Below are 20,000 nucleotides of genomic sequence, written 5' to 3'. Positions count from 1 at the left end.
GCTCCTTCCAAGCATGCTGCAGCATGCCCTCCATCACGCGTAGCACTGCAATTTTTCACCAGTTATTTTTTGCTTGCGGATAAACCCACCAGACTCTCCTAGCGTGGCCGACAGCTGCACAGAATCCACTAATGCACTGGCTTGATCTCTTTGTCCTCTTCCTGCTTGGCCACCCACTCTGCAGCATCCACTGACGCAAATGTACAGCAGGAGGGTTCATCAGATGCACCACCCTTTACCGATCACAGTAACTGCAGCCATCCACATTACATGGCCTCATGGAGAGCGTGTTAGCATGTTTAGCACCAGCCCGTTGGATCACGCTAAAATGGCATGCCTGGAGCTCCTCTAGCCAACCTGCCCTTTGATTTTCCGTTTTTCGAAAGGACATCAGCCACTGCAGCTCAGATCGTCTAAACTAATGGTTAAAGGCATGCCACACAGGTAACACCAAAAGTGCTGTTGGAGTGGAAAAACGCACAACACGCTCTGGTTGCAGACAGGAAGCAAGACCTAATTTATTGAAAAACTCGACGTCTTTTAAAGTTTGAGCATATAATAGTGAAGGACATCCGCCGTCCTTCGCAATCACGTCTGACATCTGAGCACAGTACAGTGAGAACGTGAATGGCATCTGCCCTCCTTCGTCATCGTTTCGGCAATGTCTGATAACTTTAAGGCCAGCCTGACCCTGGCTCATGAACACATGTTGCTATCTGCCACAGTAGGTGTTATCTAGACTAACAGGCACCTCAATATTCCACAATAGTCCCCCCTTTTGTAGTCTTTAACTATAAACACAATATTACAGATCCCACAGTTCAATTTCTTGGACATCTGGTGCAAGTTGGTCCTGACGAATGATGATTCCGCTTTTATTATCGCTCAGAGGACTATTGTCTGGAGTCCTCAGTCGTCCTGAGATGGTGGCTCGTCACGCCACATGTTGAAGTTGGGCGCTCGCTCCACCCCTTCCTAACGTCAGCCTCCCGGATGGATCCTCTTTGTTTAGACTTCCAAGGGTAAAGTTTATTAGCAAAAGGCAAAATTTAGGAGTCCAGTCCGTTCTTGCTCCTCTTTATTCCGACTAACTACGGCTATCAGGAGTAAAGCATTTACTCCGTTGCAAGCAAATATATAATACTATGAAATAAAATCCTGACATTCCCCCTTTTTAATATATATTTGCATACAATCTAATGCCCTTATGCCTATATTTTAATAACTCATTACCCGAATCCCCCTCACTTGTAGGTCAGGTCTGAAAAAGGAAGAACAAAACCACCATTCTGTCCAGGTGGATGATTCCACTCCAGAATGCCTCTTCATATTCTGGTTCAGGGTCTGCAGGCCTTCATTGACTCTGGGTAGGGAACCATCGGGTGATGTGTTGTTGGGAATAAATTCAATTCAATTCAATTTATTGGTGAAAGAAAAGCACAAAGGCTAAGGGCCATGTAAAGAATAAAGATAAAAGAGTGTGTACAAAACACGGTGTTGTCACTGGTTCACGGCCAACACGTCATTCAGAGCTTTCTTGAACTGAGCGACCGTCGGCTTCTCGACCACACTCTGCGGAAGCCGGTTCCAAGGTCCGGCGATGCGCACCGAAAAAGCAGCCTTCCGCCGATTTAACCGGAACCTGCAAGGATACACCTTCCATGGATGACCCCTCAGACCTCGATCAGGTGCGGGCGTGAAGAAGAGATCGCGGGGCATGTTGTAGTTACCGTGGAGGATGTTGTAGGCCAGTATCAGGTCCCCTCGCAAACGCCTAGCCTCAAGGGTCGGAAGATTGAGTCGCTGGCATCTTTCCTCGTAGGACATTGTGCTGAGGCCGCGGACCATCCTCGTTGCAAGTCTCTGGACCTGCTCCAGATGCTGGATGTCCCTGGCGAGGTACGGTGATGCACCTTGGACACCATACTCGAGAATGGGCCTCACCAGGGAAACACGCAGCGGAAGGAAGATGTCTGCAGTGATGATGGCAAAGGACCGGAACATCAGGAACAGCACTCCGCGAGCTTTGTTGGCTGATTGGATGCATTGGGCAGTTGGTTTGAAAGTGCAATCGACAATGATGCCCAGATCTTTGCACCGTTGAGATCGTTCCAGTTCCAGACGTCCCGGTTCAAAATCGAGAGGTGCATCAGGAGGAGCCCCAATAGCCAAATGACTGCATTTAGTGATGTTGAGCTGCAAGTCCCACAGGTTCGACCATCTCCACACATGATGAAGGCACCTACGCAGGTCCTCGAAGTCACTCCGGGGAGCAACGAGCTTCACATCATCAGCAAAGAGGAGAACCCGCTGGGAGATGTGCTCTGGCAGGTCGTTGACAAACACCAAAAACAACAGTGGTCCAAGAACGGAGCCTTGGGGGACACCGGTGAGGGCGTTGTGAGTCTCCGAGAGTATGCCGTTGACTTGAACTTGAAAGGTGCGGCCAGCCAAAAACGCACCAATCCACCTCACGACCGCTGGGTGAATCGCATAAGCTTCCAGCTTGCGGAGTAGCAAGCTATGGTTGACCGAATCGAACGCCTTGGCGAAGTCCAGGAAGACCAGGTCGGCAATTTGTCGATCGTCCATTATTTGAGTGACCCATTCCTCCATCATCAGAGAGTTGGTAAGGCAGGATCTCTTGGACACGAAGCCATGTTGACTGTCGGAGATCACCGCTGCGTTCTAGAGATGGGCCATCATGGACGTTTTGATGATAGATTCGAACATCTTGCAGATCACTGAAGTGAGGGAGACCGGTCGGTAATTCAACGGGTCTTCTCGGTCTCCTTTCTTGTAGATAGGGCAGATGACGGCTCGTCTCCAGTCTTCGGGGATGTCACCTGATTGCAAGGACAGTGTGAAGAGATGAGCGAGGGGAAGTGCTATGGTCGGAGCGAGTGCCTGGAGGACCCTCGGGTGAATACCATCAGGACAATGGCTTTTAGTGGCGTCCAGACACCTCAAGGCTCAGTAGACTTCAGGAGGTGTAATGGCAACTGCAGGAATTGGGGGAACATCCCGAGCAAATGGAGGTGCTGGTCGCCCATCATCGACTTTGTAAATGTCTGCGTACACCCGAGCAAAAAGAGAACTTTGCCCCTCTGCATCCGTGACACCGACCCCATCAGCATCCTTGAGTTTAACCTCTTGATTGTGTAGACCAGGGATGGCCAAACCGGTCCTCGAGGGCCGCTGTGGGTGCAGGTTTTTGTTCCAACCGATCCAGCACAGACATTTTGACCAATGAGATTTCTGAAGAAAACAAGAAGCACCTGACTGCAATCCACTGATTGCACTTGTAGGACACCCGATTGGTGAAAAGGTGTCATCTTGATGGGTTGGAATGAAAACCCGCACCCACTGCGGCCCTTTGTGGAATAGTTTGGACACCCCTGGTGTAGACGTTTGTTGGCTTGAACATGGGCAAAGAAGCGTTTGGGGTTTGCACGAGATGCCTGCGCTAACCTCTGTTCATAATTGCTCCGCTCTTGCCTTTCAGTGAACACTGCTCTATTTCGTTGCTGCTTGTAGACCTCATACGCTGCCGCCGTGCCTCGTTCCTGGAATTCACGCCAAGCAACATCTATGAGAGAAAGTTCTCAATAATCATTGTGTTGTCTGCAGCTTAAAAAAAAAAAAGTGATAAAATTATCAAAAAAATGACTTTAAAATTAGAACTCTAAAAATCTTCCAAAATCTGAAAATTCTCTCTACCCATTCTGAAATAGGACTATCCTCAGTGAGGATAGTCAAGTGCAGGATGAAATCAACAAATGTCGCTGTGCAGACAGTAACTCTCGGTTAGTGACCTCAGCTAAGTCTGACTTAGAGCAAACATAATGCAGAACAAGTCAGCAAAAACCAGCTTGGATTTAAAGGTTTTCACGTTTGTGCACGTCTTGCACAAACTAATCTTAAACCTGGAGTTTTGCGTTGAGCTCTTTCAAGTGTGAAAATACAAATCCAGGTCTTGTTGCTCAGTTCAGGAAATTCATCTGCCTTTCCAAGTTGCTCCAAAAATGCGGCAATCTCCTTTGATCTTCCACATGCGTTGAAACACTTTGTCCAAACTCACCCAGCAGACACGGACGGGAGTGATAAAGCAAGGCCTGGTGATCCGCATCAGTTTCCTCCAGGAACGCAATTAACTGACTGTGCTGAAGTCCCCTTGCACGTTTGTAGTTGACGAGTTTCACGACAGGATTCACAACATGATTCAACTGTAATACCGAATTACATAGAGATTCCTGGTGGATGATGCAGTGAAGGAAAATGACATCCTCGTCAGGGTTTTCATCTTTCACTTTATTCTGGATTCTCCTCAGCAAACCAATGTTTTTCGCCGTTAAATTCGGAGATCCATCTGTGATGACTGACAAGATTACTCCAAGGAACTTGTTTTTCCTTTCAGACTCCATTGTCAAAAACTCCTCCGTTATTTCAAAAGTGTCGTTGATACCTCGGATAAAAATGAGGAGCAGTGTCTTTGACATCATTGCTTACATCCATCACTAAAGAATACAACGTGAATGACTCCATCTTTTTGTTTAAGAAGCTCTTGATATCTTGATCTATTATTTCCACACGGCAAGTCACTGTCCGCCATACTAAACTGATTTTCTCAAATTTGTCTTTGATCACCGGGCAAAAACACTTGCTGTCTCCACCAGGCACAGTGCTCCCCCCACTCCTCTTCTCCCTCTTCACATCAGACTTCAAACATAATACAGACACCTGCCACCTCCAGAAGTTCTCTGACGACACCGCTATTGTTGGACGGGTGACGGACGGGAACGACCTGGAGTACAGGGGAGTCATCACAGCTTTTGCTGACTAGTGTAGAGGTGGTTTTGCCTACATCAACACCAGTAAGACAAAGGAAATGGTCATCGATTTTCGTAGGAATCCTCAACAGACCACTTAGGTGAACATCCAGGGTACAGACATTGAAATCCTGGAGAATTTTAAGTACCTGGGTGTTCACCTAAACAACAAACTAGACTGGTCCACAAACATAGATGCCCTGTATAAAAGGGGCCTGTTCAGTGAAAAAAATCTTTAGCTGTCCACTCAGTATTGAATACTCAACATTATTTGTCCACTTTCCTTTTCTTGGGTCCGCTCATCTTCACAGAAGGGCTGATGGGTTGAGAAGGGTCAGAGGGTAAACTGCAAACGTGGAGTACTAATTGGCCTACGCTTTACGTCAACAAAGCCAATGCATCCACAGTGCCATCTAGTGGAAAAACATCAGAATTGCAGGGAAATAATAAGGTTTACTAATTTAATATTCTCAAGTTCAGTGGGCCGGATTAAAACGTTTAATGGGCCGCATGTGGCCTTAGTTTTCCCATACCTGGTAGTAGTCCGTTGTGAAGGCAACCAGCTTTACTTGCTTAGCGATATGCAGGATGAATGCTCCGACCCCAAGGTCCACAACACACTGTGGCTGGTCCCACCTTAATATGCAGATGCAACTCACATTGCCCACCCAAACTGGGAAAGCCACTGATTAAGTCCCAACAGCTAAGACAAATGTCCCCTTCCCTTTCATTTGGGCTATTTTACCCATCACGGTTCTCCCTTTTATAACTATGGTCTCCAGCACAGTTCCTATAGGGACAACGTCCAGCCTCACAATTGTGGCAGAAGACCTTGATTCAACTAGGGCACTGCAGAAAACGTCCCTGATCAGCAATTGGACGTGCCAGGGGTCCCTGACCTCTGACCAACCCCACTGTACCAGCAGCTCCCTTCTGCTTTTGCACCCTTTTGTACACAGTGGGCTGTTGTTGATCCCAGTAACTGTTAGAGGGGGTCTGCGTTGTCTGGTTTTCGCGGACCCCTTCCAGTTTCCCCGCTAGGCCACTCTCTTTGGCTACTGTCTCACCAGGTGGCCGACCTTTCCACAGCGCCAGCAGATAGCAGGGTGCGCCCGGCGTTTGTTCTCGTCCACACCATCTCCTTCAGCCAGGTTTAACTTTGCTCCACTCTCACTGATGTTGCCATGGATACACCAGGTTTAGCTGGCAACTCTGGCGCTCCCCTGGCTGCAATCTCCTCCATTGCAACAGCAAGTGCCACCTCCCAAATCTACCGGGTGTGCGAGCTACACATTCTTACGGAGTTCATATGACCTGAACAAATTGGTCACATATTAGTTCGTTTTGGACCTCATCCGGCAAACTCTGACAGTGAGTGTACCACTGCTATCCACTGAGTGAATGTGAAATGACACTTTATCCGATTCCTGAAAAAAATATGTTTCCTGAGTCACAAGCTCCTAGGTATCACTTCGTGCCCCCCTGGCATCGCTCTGCTTCCCCCTAGGGGGGCCTGCCCGACTATTTGTGAAACACTGACTTGGGGTGAAGGAGGCGATGAGTCTGTGGTGATTCTATTGACTTTATTTAATCGCCGCAAATGGCAGAACACTTTAATACAACAAATAATCTCTCAGGATGCATCCATGCTTCACTTATATGCCCTTTGTCCACACGCTCGCTTCCCCCCTCGCTCACAGTCCACCAGCCCTCGTTCTTAAAGGGGACGCGCATAGTTACGGACATTACACTATTTTCAACTTGGTTTATACTGAAAAGTATTATGTATTTTTTCCTCCCTGTCGCATTTACGTGCTAAACTGGCTGGCTTCTACAGTGCGTTAACGTTGCGCACCATAGAACCACTGTTTCCTGCTTGCAAATGGGAGGCCAGCAAGGGAAGGAGGGAAGGGTAGAGAATATATATCTGCAGTCATGCCTCTACTTACGAATGCCTCTAGGTACAAAATTCTTAGGTTACGAATTTTTTTGTATGCGAATGAGTGACTCGAGATACGAAAAAGATCCAAGTTACGAAATCCCCCAAAAAGTAAATGCATTTCCTTATCCGTTATTTTATTTTGAAAATATTGTCGTGGATGCATTGATTCTCACTAGAACATTGCTACTCTCTACTGGGCTGTTATTCTATCTCATATAATGACAATTAAAGCATTCAATTCAATTCAATTGGCTGTCTCACAACAACCACTTTCCATGTTTCAAGATTCTCTCTTACACAGCTATCCACCTCGACTAAATGCTCCCCTTATTAATTCATGCAATTTATGCAATTCCCCTCATTAAGCGATTAAAAACCGTACAAATGCAACGCGGCACATATTTTCACACACGCACGCACGCACATAGGGCACGGGTAAAAGTCTAAATTGTAGTACAGTGGTACCTTGAGATACAAGCTTAATGTGTTCCAGGACTGAGCTCGTATGTCGATTTACTAGTATCTCAAATCAACGTTTCCCATAGAAATGAACTAAATACAAATTAATTCGTTCCCACCCTCAAACCAAACACCAGAAATCAGGATATTACAATGGATAAACATATTTTTATTGGTTGTAATTCACCATCTACTAACAGAGTAACAAATAACTCGTGATTATGATGTTTAATAATAAAATGAGGCATTATTTTATACAACGGGAAGTACATGGATAGGGAAGAGAGAGAGAGAGAGAGAGAAAGAGAGAGTGTCACTTAACAGATGCGCTTGTAACGTAACATAAACTTTAAATTTAACTTAAGTGAAAAAAAGTTTTAATCTTACTTGACACTAAATTTAAACATTCTTGTGCGATAACCAAGGCAAAGAGGTTCATGTATTCCACCGCGGCTTTCGGGGCGAACTTCCAGCTTCCCCATACGCATTGACGAGCCAGCTCAGTCACCCGTACAGTAATGTTTTTCGATTATTTCATGCTCAATATCGATTGTTATCATACGCCTTTTCTTCGCACTACCCTTTATTGCACCGGCTTGCTTTGGATCCATTGTGTTCCCTTAATTCTGCATTGACTAATGTAATTTTTTTTTTTTAAATGGAAAAAATGCAACGCTCCGCCCAGTGCTCGTAGAGATCTTTGCGCGAGGGAGATGCGGCAAGAGAGACAGTGCAGTTAAATAATAAAGCAGCCTCTAGCAGCCTGGCCCACTGGCTGTCTCAAATGCTCGTATCTCAAAATTTGTCTCGTATCTCAAGGTAAATATTTGCTCAGAATTTTACTCGTATCTCAAATTCCTCATATGTCGGGGCACTCGTATTTTGAGGCATTTACTGTATAAAGTGGATGGCTTTCGGCCCTGGTAGAACGGGCTCTTGCCCCCATCTGGCGGACAAACACGGGTATTACGTCTCCCATAATAACGGCCGCGGAGGGATCTATTTCAGCAGTGCAGGGCACATTTTCATATGCTTTATTTATTTTAAGACATTAATCATTTCCTTATAATTTTCTCTCTTTTTTTGTTTTTCCTTACATCTTTCATACAAAATTGGGACAATTTGACCAATTTTAAAGGGTTTAGGTCACAAGTGTCAAAGTGGCGGCCCGGGGGCCAAATCTGGCCCGCCGCATCATTTTGTGTGGCCCGGGAAAGTAGATCATGAGTGCCGACTTTCTGTATTAGGATCAAATTAAAATGAAGAGTATAGATGTATATTAAATTTCCTGATTTTCCCTCTTTTAAATCAATAATGGTAATGTTTTAATCAAAATTTTCTGTGTTTTTAGTTCAAAAATCATTTTGTAAAATCTAAAAACATATAAAAAGCTAAAATAAACATTGTTTTAGATCTAAAAAAAAAAAACCTGAATATTCAGGGCTTTTAATCCAGTTCTTTTAATCAATTTATAAAGAAAATCTAAATATATCTAAAATGGTCCGGCCCACATGAATTCTAGTTGACGTTAACGCGGCCCGCGAACCAACCCGAGTCTGACACCCTTGGTTTAGGTGGTAGTTGTGTGAGGACCGTGGAACGAATTAGAGAATTTACATATAAAGTATACCGGCTTACGAAATATTCAAGTTACGAAAAAAGTTCTGGAACCAATTCATTTTGTAACTAGAGGTACAACTGTATAAGGATTCTTGCAACTCATGTTTTTGAATGTGCAATTCAACTTTATTTGTATAGCGGCAAGGCAACTTGTCCGGTTACAAGTAATGTAAACTCCGGGACTCCTGACAACGTCCCTAAACTCCGGAAATCCCCCAAAAATGTCTCTTAAATTATTTTTGAAGCAAACGTTTTGAAAAAATACCAAATTTCCAATTTGAATGCCTCGAAATTCACCATCGCTACGGCTTCCGCATCTTCCGCATTTGATCCAACTGCACTGTAAACCGGATGAATTTGGTTACACAAGTGCATTGTGAATCATCCGAGGTAAAAGTTCTGACAAATGATTCGTCTTGTGTGACGTTAGCGTGGGAATCGATTCTGAATTGATTGCATAAGTAGCCTCTATCAGTTGAACATTTTCGTTGTGTTTTTTTTCCATAAGGGAAGTAAGTATTATTAAGGCTGACTAAACCACCAGTCTTTTGTTTTGAAACAAATCCCATGATTTCCGGGGTTGTTCTAAAAGAAGTAGGAGTACACATCAATGTAATGTTATCAATGTGCCTGCTCGGGATAAGCGCAAAATGGATAGCAATTTGGATGAAACTTCTAATAAGAAACCCAGACACTCGCAGAAGTTTATTGGTTCATATTCGACGAAATATCCCATGTTGAAGCCATCTCCAAAAGAACCAACATTTGCACATTGCACAACATGCAAATGCGACTTCAGCGTGACACATGGTGGAATGTCTGACTGTAGGACCCACGTAGAAGGACCCAAACACAAAAATAAACTTATTTTCATTATGCTGTACTTTTTCAATAATTGACCAAATAAACCGAGTGTGATGGCGGTCTTTGTATGTAACTACTATGTTTGCCATCCGACATTCATCACTCCTAAGCCGTTCGCAAAGCTGTTTCTTCTCGCTGTTTCTCCTCGCTGTTATATCATGTTTGACCCATTGCTTCAGTCCATTTTCCAAGCGTTCACATCTGCATTCTGTTGTCATTCACGTCAGGCCTTTCCTCTGTATAGGTCTAATGTGTCGTTTCTTTGAGTATTGAGAGTGTTTTTGAGGGTTAAAAGCGCTACGTGCACACGGAAGTCAACTGCCTTGCCACTCGTCTGGGATGTTGTGAATGGATTTACCGTAATGCTTGGATGCATCTAATGTATCTTTTTCAAGATGGCGGCACGCACAGGTGCAGCGGCTCAATGTTCTCCAGTTTGTTGTCGTTCGTTATTTACTAACATCTGCGAGGCAAACTTTTTCTACAGTCGCCAGGATTTAATTACTCTCAGAAGGAGATGTGATATATCCATCACAACAGACTACCAGCTGACCTACGATATCTCCGAGGACATCTCGAGACCACCGGGATCTCCGTGGATAGTCAGCCCACTCAGAGTGTGACGGAGGCGGCGAAGGGAAAGAAAGCAAAAGCGCGGATGCCGGGCGGGCCTAGCTGCTAAGCTAAGGCAGCAACCACACCAAGCACCGCTTCCGAGTATCTTCTTAACCAACGCCAGATCCATCACCCACAAAATGGACGATTTGGAACTCCAGCTTGCTACCAACAGCTTTGTCAGGAACTGCACTATTATTTTCATCACGGAAACGTGGCTACACCCGCAAATCCCAGACGCCGCGGTATCGCTAGCTAGCCGGACGCTATTCCGAAACGATCGTTCAAAAGAATTATCAGGGAAAAGCAAAGGAGGGGGACTTTGCATGTACATACACAAGGAATGGTGCTGCGACAGTAGGATCATTAACACTCACTGCTCCCCGGATTTAGAGCTATTCGCAGTACAGTGCAGGCCCTTCTATCTACCTAGAGAGCTAACGATTGTCATTGTAATGGTGGATGCTAACGTTAGCACGGCACTTAGCCTCCTGCTAGCGGCTATAAACAAACAGCAGCTTGACCACCGCGATGGAGTCTTTATTGTCGCTGGTGACTTCAACAAAGCATGTTTAAAGACTGTTCTGCCTAAGTTTATCCAGTATTTGAAGTGTCATACAAGGGGAGATAAAACTCTAGACCAGGGGTCCCCAAACTTTTTCTTGTGAGGGCCACATAACTTTTCCCTTCTCTGATGGGGGGCCGGTGTCAGTTTGTAACAGAAAAAGCCATGGAACATTAACTTTCTGTGGTGCCATGCACAATCTTCTCCCTTTGCTCTGAAGTTTATGCACGACACCACAACCGTCATTACAGAATCCCACGTCAACATTTTGCAGCACAGTGCTTGGTGGTGAATTTGGCAGTGGACTCGTAGCGGGGCGGTGAGACCCCTTTTTTCCAACTCCCGGTTCATGCGTCCCATTATTAGACCGCGAGTTTCGGCCACCATGCTAGGAGCCCCGTCAGTCGTGATGCTAGCTAGCTTTGACCAGTCCAGGTCCAACTTCTCCATGGTTTTGGCACACTTTGTCAAAAATATCCTCTCCCGTTGTAGTCCCTTTGAGACTTTGGAGGGCTGCCAGATTCTCGCAAATCTCAAAGTTTGCGCTAACTCCACGAATAAAAATGAGCAGTTGTGCTGTGTCTTGCACGTCCGTGCTTTCATCCAGTGCTAATAAAAAAAAGTCAAATTATTTCGTCTTCTGCTGCAGCTGGGCATATACATTACTCCCGATTTCTTCAACGCGTCTGGTCATTGTACTCGCCGACAGACTTACGGCATTAAATGCATCTTTCTTCTCGGGACACACCTCCTCCGCGACAGTATCCATACATTTCTTAACAAACTCTCCGTCAGTGAAAGGCTTACCGCTGCTTGCTATCAATTTAGCAACCCAAAAGCTGGCCCGAGCGGATGCCTGGTTCTGCTGAGATAGTAGTCCACTTTTTCGCTTTGAGAGTTTGTCTGCTCGTATTTGGCCTTGCAATCTATCGTACTTGTCTTTGTGACGGGATTCATAGTGTCGGCAAAGATTGTATTCTTTGAATACCGCCACCGTCTCTTGACAAATGAGACAAACAGCCTTTTCTTTGCATTGAACAAAAAAAATAATCGTTTGTCGACTCCAGGTTAAATATCCTGCATTCTGAATCAATTTTTCTCTCACCTAACTTTTTCGCCATTATTCCGTTCTCAAACAGGTTGCAGTTTTAATATGCTTGAATAGTCCGCGATGGTCCCAGGGCTCCGCCCTCACCTGCGATCGTCCAGATGTCTCGGTAATACTGCTCGTGCATGCAACGGTGGACGTGCCCGCATGCATCAAAGGGAAACACTCTCCCCGCGCGTGTCATCAAAGAAGCAATGCGAAGCCCCGCTTCACTGGGATGATTTGTGGGCTCAGCAGGGGTGCAATGAACCAAACACAAGATTAAAATGTCCCAGTCTTCAAGGCCAAATAGGAAAAAAAATCCGATAGCGTCTCTGGTATTGTTCAGAGGGCCGGTCCAAATGTGCCAGCGGGCCGCATCCCAAAAAATAAAAATAAAAATAATAATAATTCAAAAAAAAAAAAAAAAAAATTCCGATAGCGTCTCTGGTATTGTTCAGAGGGCCGGTCCAAATGTGCCGGCGGGCCGTATCCGGCCCGCGGGCCGTAGTTTGGTGACCCCTGCTCTAGACCATGTTTATTCTAATATCAAACATGCTTATAGAGCCACTTCCCTCCCTCACCTAGCTGGATCAGACCATCTCTGCCTGTCCCTCACCCCGGCATACACCTCACTCCGGAGGCTAACAAGGCCACAAATGAAGATAATAAAAATATGGCCCAAGGACGCCCTTTCTCAGCTGCAGGACTGTTTTTCCCGCACCAGTTGGGAACTTTTTGAACATCACAACCTCCAGAAGATGTGGCAGGGAATACAACATATTACCAATGACAATAATGTGTCTGTTAACGCAGATGCCTCACTAGCGGAGGAATTGATCCGTTTCTTTGCCTGCTTTGAGACTGACAATCAGACCCAGTCTCAACACATCCACCACCACCCTGCAGCAGTACACTGGAGCTTCAGGAACATGAAGTGAGACAGGTACTGCGGACTGTGAACACCAGGAAGGTTACTGGCCCTGACAGAGTACCTGGGAAGGTGCTCAAAGCCTGTGCTGACCAGCTGAGTGTTTTCACAAAGATCTTCAATTGTTCCCTGCAACAATCCATCATCCTTCCTGCCTGAAATCTACCACCATTATCCCTGTCCCTAAAAAGACAACCATTGACAGCCTGAATGACTATAAGCCTTTTGCACTTACGCCTGTGATCATGAAGTGCTTTGAAAAGTTGGTCCCCCGCCATATCAGGGATACAATCCCCCCCCCCCCCCAGTTGACCCTCACCAGTTTGTTTATAGAGCAAATAGGTCCACTGAGGACGTCATCTTCGTAGCTCTACACAGCACTGGCGCCACCTGGAGCACCATGGAAACTACGTGACGATGCTTTTCATTGACTATAGCTCAGCCTTCAACACTATAATACCGGACATTCTGGCTGAAAAACTCTCCCACCTTGGACTTTCCTCTTCCATCTGCTACTGGATTAAGAACTTCTTCACCAACTGTCCACAAACTGTCAGACTTGGTCCCCACCTCTCTTCCTCCATTACACTGAGCACTGGGTCCCCTAAAGGCTGTGTACTGAGTCCTCTTCTGTACTACCTGTACACATCCACCGACCCACCAGTCTAACTCAATCATCAAATTTGCTGATGACCCCACTGTGGTCGGACTCATCTCAGGAGGGGATGAGTTGGCCTACAGATATGATGTCAACAAACTGTCTTCGTGGTGTTTGGTGAACAATCTCACACTAAACACCACGAAAACTAAAGAAATAATCCTGGACTTTCGCAAACGCAGCACAGATCTGGCCCCACTCCTCATAAATGGAGTATGCGTAGACAGGGTCCAGTCCTTCAAATTCCTGGGGGTCCACGTCACTCAGGAGGAACAACTTGGACACTAAGCTTCTGGTAACCTATAGAGCCACTGTGGAGAGCATCCTGGCATACTGCATTCCAGTGTGGTACACTGGAAGCACGGCAGCAGACAGAAAGGCCATGCAGAGAGTGATCAACACTGCCCAGAAGATCATCGGCTGCTCTCTGCCCTCACTGGATGAAATTGCCAGCCCTTGCTACCTCAGCAGAGCCAGGAACATTGTCAGGGACCAATACCACCCTGGTCACAACCTGTTCCAGCTGCTGCCCTCTGGCAGACGCTACAGGTCTCACAAAGCACGGACAAATAGACTTAAGGACAGTTTTTTTCCCACAGCCATCAGGACTCTGAACTTGAGCTAGCCCGACACACAATCCCTTCTGTGCAATAACTTCCGGGTGTGCAAAAACAAAGTGCAATATCTTAGAAATATGTGCAATATTTTAGAATCTGTGCAATATTTCAGAATCTGTGCAATATTTCAGAATCTGTGCAATATTTTAGAATTCACCTAGCCGGAATGTGACATTTTATACTACTATTTATGTTTTTTCTTCTACTGAGAAAACACTTTGAAAAGCTTGGAGTAGCACCACCAATTTCGTTATACGCAGCTGTGTATGATGACAATAAAGGCTTTTGATTTGATTGATTTCAATTAATGTAAAACATGATAATAAAAGTTTGAATTAAATTTCGCTGTTACTTTTTTTTTCATTTTATATTGATTTTGCATGAATTGCATTCACTCTGGGAAAAACTCCGGAAATGCGACAAGGGCACTCCTGAAATGGGGTCGACGGAGGCAGGCAACTCTTGACTTGCCTTGAGCTGGAGTGTCCCAGTCCCTAATGAAAAATAAATTATTGACAATAAATTATCAGTTACTATGGTGATATACTAATTTAAACCAGAACAATACGCAGCTGAGTATTTGTGCTGAGCTTTGTTTTGAAGTTTTAACTCAGAATTTTAAAATGTCTCATCAGATGTCTTACACTGCCACATTTGATGAGATACACCATCTTGAAGACCAGCTGAGGCAAAAGGATGCTCAAGTCCAGGAGGCTGCCCAAGCTGGCTTGGAATTGCTTAATCAGATAACAGAAATGCAAACTCGTTTTGAAGAATTCAGAATAGAGATGACAAGTGCACTGGAGGTATGAAATTGTGAATCTTTCCAACCATTTCCTCTATCTTGGGCTTTCATGAGCTTTAGAGCAGAATTTCCCAACCTGTTTTGAGCTGCGGCACACTTTTTGCATTGAAAAAATGTACACCACTATCTGAAAATCTTCTAATTTAAAACTATGTTGCCTATATTAACATTATGAAGTCATTCTCATCAAACATGTATTAACAGGAATTAAATAATCCCCCCCCCCAAATTATTCCAAAATAAAAAAAATTCACACCAATCTAACGTCATCAAAGTTTATGTCCGCAGACCCCAAACATCTTTTATTTCAACTGATTTATGTAACGTTTTTTTAAACTTATTTTACCATATTTTCACACCTATAAAACGCACCAACTGAAAGGGCGCAGTCTCAGTGGCGGGTATATTTTCTGTTTTTTGTCATACATAGGAAAGCGTTAGCATGACACTAGGCTAGCGCAAGTTATGCTAGCTGCTAGCGGACCTATGGTACGCTAGCCGCTTGCGTGTTTTTTTTAAGATAGCACGAGCAAAACTAAGTTTGATAGTGCTTTATTGAGGTAAAAGGTACACAAGGTAATAGACGTTAAAGCAGTTAAATCTCTACAAAACCATCACACTACACCCCATCTTCAGTATCTGATATAAAGAGTTCGGCGTTCAACATGGTATGCTCCATCACACTGTCAGAGTTGTGTATTCCAGGAACGTGATTCAAGCTTTGGCGAAAGCTCGAACAACAGTGGTGGTCGACACTTGAGCCCAGTTATCCACGATCCATTGTAACTCGCAACATGCAAACATCCCAAACCTTTGGTTCTCGTCGCTGTTATATTGGCATCGACAATCTGTTCCAAATCGTCACTTAACTCGTGCGACACTGCCTGCCCGAACCACTTTGTTGGCCAGCCGGAATTAATCTCTCCCAAGCCGTTAGCAAAGCTGTTTCCCCTCGCTGTTAAATTGTGTTTGATCTGTGGTTTTAGTCCATTTTCCAAGCGTTCACACCCGCATTCTCGTCAGGCATTTCTTCTGTATAGCTCTAATGTGCTGTTTCTTTGAGTATTGAGAGTGTTTTTGAGGGTTAAAAGCGCTGCGAGCACACGTAAGTCAAATGCCTTGCCAGTCGCCTAGTTTGTTTTGAATAGATTTACCGTAATGCTTGAAATGCGCGGGGAGGTTATTTTTAGGGTGAACGTCCGCGGAGTTCATCGCAATAAGTAGCATGCCGGCTATAAATAAAACCTGTCACTCAAGCGGTCAGGGCCATTGTTCCCTCTAATTTTTTGTTTGTCTGGGCAGAAAGACAACCTTGCTGAGCATTCCAAGATGGCGCCGTTCACGCGGGAGCCAGTGGGAGTAGCTCTGTACACTCTTATGTTTTTCGTGTTTTACAGCCCTTCTATCTTTTTTTTAAATTACATTGTAATATTTCTTAATACATCCCTTTTTACTTTACTTTGTACTTTATACTTTTCACTTTAATGTTTTTACAACTTTCCTTGTTCTGTTAGCCTGGCTTCTTTCGGCTACTTCTTTTTTTGGAACCATTCAGCCATGCCTACGCTGTCACACACACGGGACTAGCTGTTACAATACGCAGCAGAAGGAGCAACACCTCGGTGCCGCCGGAGTTTCGGAGCTGGACAAAAGTGCCAGGAGGAGAGGCAAGGCTTCTGACCAACCATACCATCGTGGGATAAGATGGAACAGCTGTCGGCGCTTACCAGCAACGAAGTTGAGGAGTTCTGCCCTGCTGCTGTTTTCTTCAGCTCCAGACTACTGAGGAACTGTGCGGATAAGCTTGGAAGAGTGACTCTGCATATTCTCTACCTCGATCACAGTCTGCAGAAGTTCCCCATCTTGTGGAAGACTACCTGTGTGTGGTTCCAGTTTTTGTCCAACTTTGCATCTTTTTGAGTCTATCCGTTTTGGCTACCGAAACTCGTAGCTCGTTTGTGTTTTTGCTGCTTTTCTGTCTTAATGATTTGGTGATTTTTAATGATCCCATTGACTTTGATTTGCTTTGTACTTTGTGCTTTTTGCTTTTGCTTTGTTGTTCTGCGGCCTTTGACTGTACTGTCTAACTTATAACTATGCCTTTTCTTGCTACTGTCACAATGAAATTTCCCGAATACGGGATGAATAAAGTTATCCAATCCAATCCACACTGAGTACCGGTGTGAGCAACATCTTCATTGCTTGCTATGGGCACACACCAGTATCACACCTGCCATAAGCAGGTGCATGTCTACTACACATAAATGATTTAGTAATAATAAAATGTAATGATTAATATCTATGAATGGGCGGCCCGGCGGATGAGTGGTTTGCGCGTCGGCCTCAAGCTAAAAAAAAATTGGGATTTTATTTTGTGCGCTCCATATGATTTGCTGTGCGCAGAGAAGACGAGAGTAGCGCAATTGCGCACGCGCACATCTTGGAGGGAACATTGGTCAGGCCCATACAAAATTTTAATTTAGTGCACAAACAAGGCCCACCGACCTATTAGGCGCATCGACCATTTTAGAGAAAATTTTAAACTTTGAAGTGCGCCCTATAGGTGTTGATAGTTGAAGTCCGGAAAAGAGCTTCCGTCCGGTTTACTTTACATGAAAATAAGAAACAAAATCACTTTCAGTATCATATTACGATTAGAATCTTAATATAGTACAATCTATGATTTTATATTTCAATTTAAATCTCGTAATAGTTTGATTTTAATCTCTTAATATTGATATTTCTCTCTTGGATTATTACAATGTATAACTTCTTGTAATTTCCGTCGGCACACCTGAGCATCGCTCACGGCACACTTGTGTGCCGTGGCACTCTAGTTGGGAATCACTGCTCTAGACTACAATCACTATTAGGGCTTTGGCAAACGATTCTTTTTCTCCCAACTAATGTTTCTACTATCTTTATTACTAGTCGATTAGTCTAACAATTATTATTTTTGACTAATCTACAATTATTTTTGTGGTTTATGATTATTAATTCATAAAATTTCTTTAATGTTGTGAAGGTAAAAGAAGAAAAAGGAATGGAATGAAAAGGCACCGATTTTCAAAGTCGATATACTTTTCCCCCTAAAGCATTTTGATTAGGATAGACAAATTTCACAGATTATATTAATGCATATTCGAAATAAATCACCAGAAGAAATCTAAATTGAACTTCTAGTATACACAATCAAGTAAAACAACGGGTAAGGAGCTGTTAAAAACTAAAATGAAACATACAACGAAGATCAAACATGAGTGATAAATTCCTTCGGTGCAACTACGGTGGGATCTCTACTTACGAAATTAATTGGTTGCATAAGTGGTTGAGAGAGGAAGGGAGGGATCGGTCTATATCAGGGGTAGGGAACCTATGGCTCAGGATCTATAAGTGGCTCTTTTGATGGGTGCATATGGCTTTCCAATAACCTGTGAGGTGAAATACCACTGGTGAGAGAATGCACCAATAAGAGCGCCGACCCCAACTCTAGCGCCTTTTAATGATTTTTTTAGACTTCTGCATGCATAGTCCCATCGACACTCAATGATTGGCAATAGTTTAAAAATGTTGTCTAGAATTCAGACTTTTTTTTACTTTAAAAGTGGTGAAATGACTAAAAACTTTGCACATTTTAAAGTATTTTTACTTTTAAATTCTGAATATGGCTTTCAAGGATTAATATATGAAAATATGAATTGTTTATGGCTCTCTCTGTTTAAAAGGCTCCCGACACCTGATCTATGTCGTCGTCAAGAGAGCTCTATACCTCCGTCAAGCTGGGCAGTAGGCAGACTCGTGAACACAAACACAAATGTGAACACGAACACGAATGTGAACACGAACACGAATGTGAACACGAACCTCTTCACAACCAAGTAAAAACAAGGCACTGATTTCAGCTTTACTGAATGGGCCCCTAGCACTTCCCACACAAATCAAACCCCTTGCAAGTTGGACACGCACTAAGACCCCTCACGCAGGTCGGAGTGTTGCAATATCGCTAATTTGCACGGAGAGGCTTCTAGAAGAAATTGAAGTGGGTGCCACTAAGTTCCGAGGCCATGCCCGCCTAGAAAACCCAAAGCAATGTCCTATTTGGTCCTCTGGGGTGCAAAATTTCTAGGCCATATGTGTCAACAAATTATACTTTGTTCACTTTTTATACTTATTTTTAACTATGCTGTACTTTTTCAATAGTTTGCAAAAACAATATTTCAATTAATGTAAAAACATTATAATACCAGATTTCTCCTGTTTTTATATTTTTACATTTTATATCGATTTTGCGTGAATCTCATTCATGCCAGAAAAACTCCGGAAATGGGACAAGGGTATTCCTGAAATGGGGTTGACGGAGGTTGGCAGCTCTGAATATTATTCAACTTTACCCTACATCTAATGTTCCCTCTGAACACTTTGTTTTTCTGTCTCCAATACATTTCCTAAGGATCTAAAGCAAGACAAGTATACACTGCAGAAGGAAATGGTGCTGAAGACCCAACAAATTAAATCGTTGCACTGGGAGGCTGAAAATATGGAGAAACACAATAGGCAGAACATGGAAGATGAAAACGAAAAACTACAGATGCGTCACCAAAGGGATCTTAATGAGCTCAACAACAAGGTAGAGTGGCTCTCTTTAAGTGTAAAGACCAGGTAAAGAGACAAAACCCTGTTAAATTGACAGCACATTAAAATTTATTTTTATCCTGCTTTCCAAATTTGAATGAAAATAAAATCACCATTTACCGGGATATAAAAATGTGTAACAGGTCCCCCAGTATAGTATTTATATCAACAGATAAGTCCTGTAATGCCAAAACGTACTTTTAAACATGTTTTTAAGTACCGAATGTACTCACATATAAGCCGCACCCTGAAAATTGCCTTGGATTTTTTTTTATTTTACAATTTCTTGTGTATAAGCCGCCCTCGATTCCCATTTTCGCCTCCATATTATGGTTTTAATAGGGAGTACAAATGTGTTACTTTGAAGGGAACATGT

General features: G+C 43.9%; 1 protein-coding gene across 3 annotated transcripts in view; it reads left to right on the top strand.

The window, feature by feature from the left end:
• The window catches only part of spdl1 (spindle apparatus coiled-coil protein 1), a 99,972-nt gene that overhangs the window by 2,237 nt on the left and 77,735 nt on the right, over positions 1-20,000 (top strand). For all 3 annotated transcript variants that reach the window (XM_077600385.1, XM_077600384.1, XM_077600383.1), the window contains exons 2-3: positions 14,823-14,993; positions 19,443-19,619. In XM_077600385.1, the coding sequence (XP_077456511.1) occupies positions 14,823-14,993; positions 19,443-19,619 (348 nt within the window). The remainder of the gene's footprint in view (positions 1-14,822; positions 14,994-19,442; positions 19,620-20,000) is intronic.

Source organism: Stigmatopora argus, chromosome 5 (assembly GCF_051989625.1).
Source record: "Stigmatopora argus isolate UIUO_Sarg chromosome 5, RoL_Sarg_1.0, whole genome shotgun sequence".
Classification (NCBI taxonomy): Eukaryota; Metazoa; Chordata; class Actinopteri; order Syngnathiformes; family Syngnathidae; genus Stigmatopora; species Stigmatopora argus.
Note: the sequence above shows the minus strand (reverse complement) of the source record. Positions and strands in the feature narration are given on the sequence as shown.